Here is a 6,000-nt window from a genome sequence, read left to right on the forward strand (position 1 = left end):
CTGAGGGGTTTGGCCAAGTGTGGTATCATGACCGGTACAGGCTTAAAGGGCCGAAGGGCCTGTTCCTGTGCTGTATTGTTTCTTGAAATATGTTCAGTGACATCAATTCTATCCTAATTTTCTTCTGCAATTGCATTATTCTTTTTAGCAGAAATGCACGGTTTAAACAAACAAAACATTTAGTCACAACCTATCCTGAAGCAACTGATATAGAATAGTAAATGACCAAATTGTTAAGTCTGTTCTCCTCTTCAAAGATGCTGTGAGACCTGCTAAGCATTACCAGTACTTTCTGCTTTTCAGATTACTAGCACCCATGCTATTTTGTTCTTATATAAGATGGCTTGACATCAAAATACAGGTACTGTACAGATATCACACAAAACTGATGAGTCAGACACCCAGTAAACCACATCCTCCAGAACTAATGACAGAAACAAAACAATAAACTCATGTGGTACAACCTAATTTGTGGGTTCAATCAGTTGCATCCATTTTATACAAGAATCAACAATGCCGTTAAAAATTCTTGATGTAGTATTACAGAATGTGACTTGATATAAGTGAGTACTAGAACTAGGAAGAGACCTACTTCAGAAACTTCCCTCAAAGAGCACATTTAATAAATAAAGTATATTATCAATTACAGCCAATACTATTTGGGGCCACGCTACCATGGTCCATCACCACCTTCTCAGAACAACATTCAATGTTGCAGTATGCACACAGTATGTTGCAGCATGCTCACAATGATAATGTTTTCACCTCCAATCTATTCATCTGCATTTCAATCTTATAGTAGAGAAACCCATAACTAAATGGAAGCACTAAATCACCATAATGGATTTTTCTTCAATATATGTAGTAGTGCCAGTTGACGATGCTCCATAAAGAGCATTTTATATGGAATCTTAAAGTAAAACTGACATTGTTTACATAGCAACATATCCCCTGCGGCAAGATGCTTTGTGCAACTTCCTGCACTGGAGAACAATCGGGGGTTTCATACCCAATTAACACTAAAACTTAAAAAATAGCTGCTATACAATGCAAGTTCATCACATGAAAAACACAGAACAGATTAGGAATTTCTGACGGATTAAAAACACCTATTAATGAACCCTCTACTGACTCATTAAAATAGCTGCAGACGTTTAGCTTAAAACCAAGCACATAACCCGTTCAAAAGCAGTATCTGCTGAGATCTGGAGCACTCCTTACTTATATCAGAAAGACAGACGTTCTTGAATTTATATCCTATAACACTAACTGATCAAATACCACTATTCTGCATGATCCTAATTTACTTTGGGTGTCCAAAGTTCACTCGCCCCGATTAATAAATGCAGCCAGTCAAGACAGGAAGTACAAAAGCAAGTATCATAAAATCCATAATGATCACCACTTCTTTTTGTGAGACATTGTGAAAGTTGACAAAATTAAGGCTTAGCGCACTGTTTAGTACCTCACAAAAATGAGGCTCAATATGGCCACATTCAGCGATACCATTCAACTAAAAAAGTACCACTCTACTCGCATACAAAAATCATAATGTAGAAAAAGTAGTCCAATTTATTTTTATATGTCAATTAATGGCGTACCATATTTTTAGTGTTGGCTCAGTTGGTAGCAGTCTGGCCTCAATCAAAAATGCTGTGGGTTCAAGTCCCATTTCAGAGTCTTGAGCACAAAAATCTAGGTCACTGAGGGAGTGCTAGAGGTGTTGCCTTTTGAGGGCATCATTAAACTGAGGCCCTACCTGCAGCCAGGTGGTCCCAAAGGATTCTGTGGCACTATTTCGAAGAACAGCAACCACAAAGCCCCGAACGATATTTATCCCTCAATCAACATTACAAAAACATTATTGGGTCATTACCACATTGTTGTATACTAAATGGCTGCTGCAATGCCTACACTACCAGTGTCACTGGTCATAAAGCTTTTTAGGACATCCCGAGGTCACGAAAGGCACAATATGAATATAAATCTTCCTATTTCAGTGTAATTTCTTTTGCTGAGTAAATATCACTACAATGAGGAATGAAAAACAAATTAACTATTTCTTTAGCCCAATTAAATGTCTACATCAAAATTAATGCCAAACTCCCAAGTTTCTAATTGCTGAATTTACAGAAATCATACACAATTGTGGGTATAATATGGGAGGGTAATGAATAATCTAACAGGCTTTAATAATGCACAAGAATTCTAAAATTCAATACTGCCAAATGCTTCAAGTCCATTTTCATGCAGACCATAGATTGAGAAATTATATAAAACTTGACAATAGGAGGACTACTGGGTGACAAGTATGGAGTTAGTTTACACAAGAGCTAAAGCCATTAACTAACACACTTCTTTTTACTGGAGGCTCTAGAAACCTACCAAAATAGCTTATCAATTGGGGGGAGGGGGGTACGTTTAATGGATTATTGGGGAAACCAACTGATCTCATTGGAAAAGATATATTTCTATATCCAACTTTAAAGATTCAAGAGTGCCTTGCAAAGTATTACTTCTTCCATTTAATGTAGATAAATACTTTGAATAAAACACACTAGTTTTTAATAAATCTATGTTAGATATTTAAACTGACCAAAGTATCACACGTTAAAAGTTTTTTTTTAAAGTTTTAAATCTCGATTAGTGCCAAAAAATTGGAGTTGCCAGGGAGAATGGAATGCCTTTTATGAAAAGCCAAAATTATAACATGGCTACTTTTTAAAAGGAGAAAAATTATTTTTTAAAGGAAGCTTTAAAATGCTACAACAACAAATGTGTTCTGGTGCTGCCTCAGAACTCCAATACTTCTTTGCAAAATCACCAAGGACGTTGCCAACTCAGTCCAAATCTGACACTAACCTCCCGAACCGAGAAGTCAACTAAAATGGCGCTGCGAAACGAAAATATAATTTAAACGGAGGTCGCCATGTTGCGTATTTGCAAACAAAGTGGAGGAAAGGAAGGCATCCGGCCCGATGAATAGATAGGTGCTCAGGGGACAGACCTGCGAGTATGAAGCGATCTCAGAGGACAAATAAGGCCATGAAGAGACACACATACGTGTTTAGTCAATAACGCCCCCCGCCCCATACATAACCCAACCTCATGAGGTCCTACTTGCAAAGTCAAAGAGGGGGTGTGGGGGAAAGAGATGGCTCGAAGCAGCCAGGATCACAATCGACTGTCAGCAGAACCTCACTTGATTAACGGAGCCACCACAAGTTTACAGCTCCCTTCAATCTATCTAAAGTTCACATTCAGCTTCAGGCCTCGGTCAGACCCTAGTTAGCAGTACGTGGAGGGGCAGGGGGCGGGAGGAAGCAGGTCAGGGCAAATGGTTTTATCGCAGTACAAAAAGCAGCCACTAAAAAAAAACACAGACCAGGTCCACACACACTTGAGGCCAAACCCTTGGAAATCACAATTAAAGCCCGGCAGTACCCGAGCTGCAAGAATACACACCAGCGTGGGAAAGAAAACATGAGGACAAATTAAAACCCGAAACCAAAACAACCGCCCCCAAGTGTAGCGCATTCCCGAGGCAGGCTGGAGGAAAGGCCGAGGCTGCAGCAGCGACTGACCAGCACTGGAGGTGGAAGGCGGCCGGGCAGTGGTCGCAGCAGAGCAGGTCTCCCCCCTCCTTGCAGCTATCGCAGGTGTCGTGGTTGGTGGCCCGGCCGCTCCGCCGAGGCTCCTTCTCCAGCTTCTTGGCCTTCTTGTCGCTCTCCTCGCTCTTCGGAGGGGCCAGCAACGCTTGGATTTTCTGCAAGACAGAGAGAGAAGCAAGAACAAAAACATGATTAAATATCGTTTTCTTCGCGGAACGGGGGGGGGGGGGGGGGCGAGACGAAGATAGAAAGCACGAAAGCGGCTTTAACAGAAGATTAAACAAACGTTTATTCCTCTCCCACCCCACAGACAGAAATAACAAAAGGACGAATGAGAAGAAAGAGAAAGATTGAGGCCATTTGTACAGGGGGGTGGGGGAGAGAGAAGGGGTTTTTCCCCCCGCAGCTTTTCATTTCAACTAGGGTTGCAGATTTTGGGCGCGATCAGGCAGGCGAGCAGAGAGTGGGGGAAGGGGGGGGAATCTCACCTCCATCAGGCCTCCGGAGGTATCCAAGTCGTAGACAATCGTCTTGGTCTCCATTTTATCCCACATTCAACACGGCCGCTGTTTTCCCCCCCTTTAACGTGGAGAGGTGGCGGCGGCGACAGCAGCAGCCCGGCGATGGAGGAAGCAGCAGCCCGGCGATGAAGGAAGACCCCCCCCCCCCTCCCCTCACCCTCCCACTCCCCCCTCCGAGCCGTCACCAAACCAACACCCGCAAGAATTCCGTCGGAGAACACAAAAATCGTGGAGAGGCGGCCGAGGGTAAGGCGAGGGCCCCCTGGACCCCGCTCGGCTTCCCACTCTCCGGCCAACCGAAGACAGGCGGCTCAATGTGAAGGAAGGCGATAACAACAACAACAACAACAGCGGCGGCGACAAGAAGAAGAATAAATCCACAAGAATCCCGGCCTCCGCAGCCTCTCTCGCGTTCAACGGGCTCCAGCTCCAGCAGCGACGCCAGGCCTCGGCCGGGGCCTAACCGACGTGAAGCCTTCCTTGGGCGACAATAATATTCGCGTCGAACCACTCGGTTTCCATCCGTGCGAAAAGAGCCCAGGGGCGCAACCATGAAGCAGATAATCCCGTGGCTGGACGGAGGCCGCGGGCGGCAGGCGGTCTGTTCCCCGGCTCCCGAAACCCGCCAGCGCAAACACAAACACTCGGGAGGCCAGGCGGCTCGCTTTACATTTTTTTCCTGCCTCCAAGTTGGCGCAAACTTTCCACACACATCACACGTAAGTGCGCAGGCGCCGCAAGGTAAGGGGGGCGAAGGAAGGGGCAACTACGCAGGCGCCGAGAAATTCTGACCAGGTTCTCACCACGCCTGCGCAACTGCCCGCCATCTGATGACGAACGCGCATGCTCCGACAGCCCCTCCCTTCTGCTCCCGTATTCTCACCGGCCTCAACCGCGCGTGCGCCGCTCGGCGGAGGGTGCGCGCATCTGTGACGTCAAAGACCCGTCCGCCGTCGCGTGATCGCCGTCCGGACAGCTCGGCCAATCCGCTTCCGACTTCCTTTCCTCCCCTCCCCCCCACCAGGATGTTCTCCTAGGCGAAGATAGGAGGAGGGCCAGCCTGTTCAAGCCTTCTCACTACCCTCCTGAAAAATGCATATACTGCGCATGCTTCGTTTCACGATCGCTGTAGGTAATGACGTAATTGTTTCCTGGAGGGCACTGGATTCTGGGAATTGTAGTAAAGGTTCTGAGTGGCTGGAATTCGCAGTCGGAATCAAATGATGCAAACTGCAGTAGGTGGAGAACATTGTGGAGCTAGAAACTGCTATTTGCAATAATTGGTCCTATTCATAACAATTTCACTTTTCGACTTTAATCTGCAGCTTTTGATATAGTACCAGCGCAAAGTAAGTTTAAACATATTAGAAATATCCTCATTGCATACTTAATAATCAGTCTAATAAAGGCTGCTATCTGGAGCGAAAAGTGAGAGCAGTCATTTGTTCTTTTGAATGTTTCATGTTGATTTCCACTAAATCAAGCAGCAAGAGCAGAGTTTTGAAATTACACCAGATAATGATGATTCCTGCAGTGCTTCCAGCCACTGTTACTGAAAACATTCACCTGAGGAAGAAGCAGTGCTCCGAAAGCTAGTGTTTGAAACAAACCTGTTGGACTTTAACCTGCAGTTGTAAGACTTCTTACTGTGCTCACCCCAGTCCAACACCGGCATCTCCACATCACTGAAAACTAACCCCACTCACCATGACAGCTCACACTTAAGTCCCAAATGACCATAGGTGCATTCTCCTTCGATGGGGAGGGCTGATAGGTGGTGATTTAACCTGAGGATTACCTCAGGCGAGGGACAAGGTTGAGAAGGCGAGACCCTCAGGAATAACAAGTAACACCTTTAAGGTAACAAA

The 6,000-nt window shown here is 45.3% G+C and overlaps 1 protein-coding gene across 1 annotated transcript in view; it reads right to left on the reverse strand.

Annotated features, from left to right (window-relative positions):
- The window catches only part of phf12b (PHD finger protein 12b), an 80,665-nt gene extending 75,779 nt beyond the window's left edge, over positions 1 to 4,886 (reverse strand). The window contains 2 exon segments of the mRNA XM_038814274.1: positions 3,585 to 3,766; positions 4,100 to 4,886. Coding sequence (XP_038670202.1) covers positions 3,585 to 3,766; positions 4,100 to 4,165 — 248 coding nt within the window. The 5' untranslated portion in view covers positions 4,166 to 4,886.
- Positions 4,887 to 6,000: the final 1,114 nt, after the last annotated feature.

This window comes from Scyliorhinus canicula, chromosome 12, assembly GCF_902713615.1.
Source record: "Scyliorhinus canicula chromosome 12, sScyCan1.1, whole genome shotgun sequence".
Lineage (NCBI taxonomy): Eukaryota > Metazoa > Chordata > Chondrichthyes > Carcharhiniformes > Scyliorhinidae > Scyliorhinus > Scyliorhinus canicula.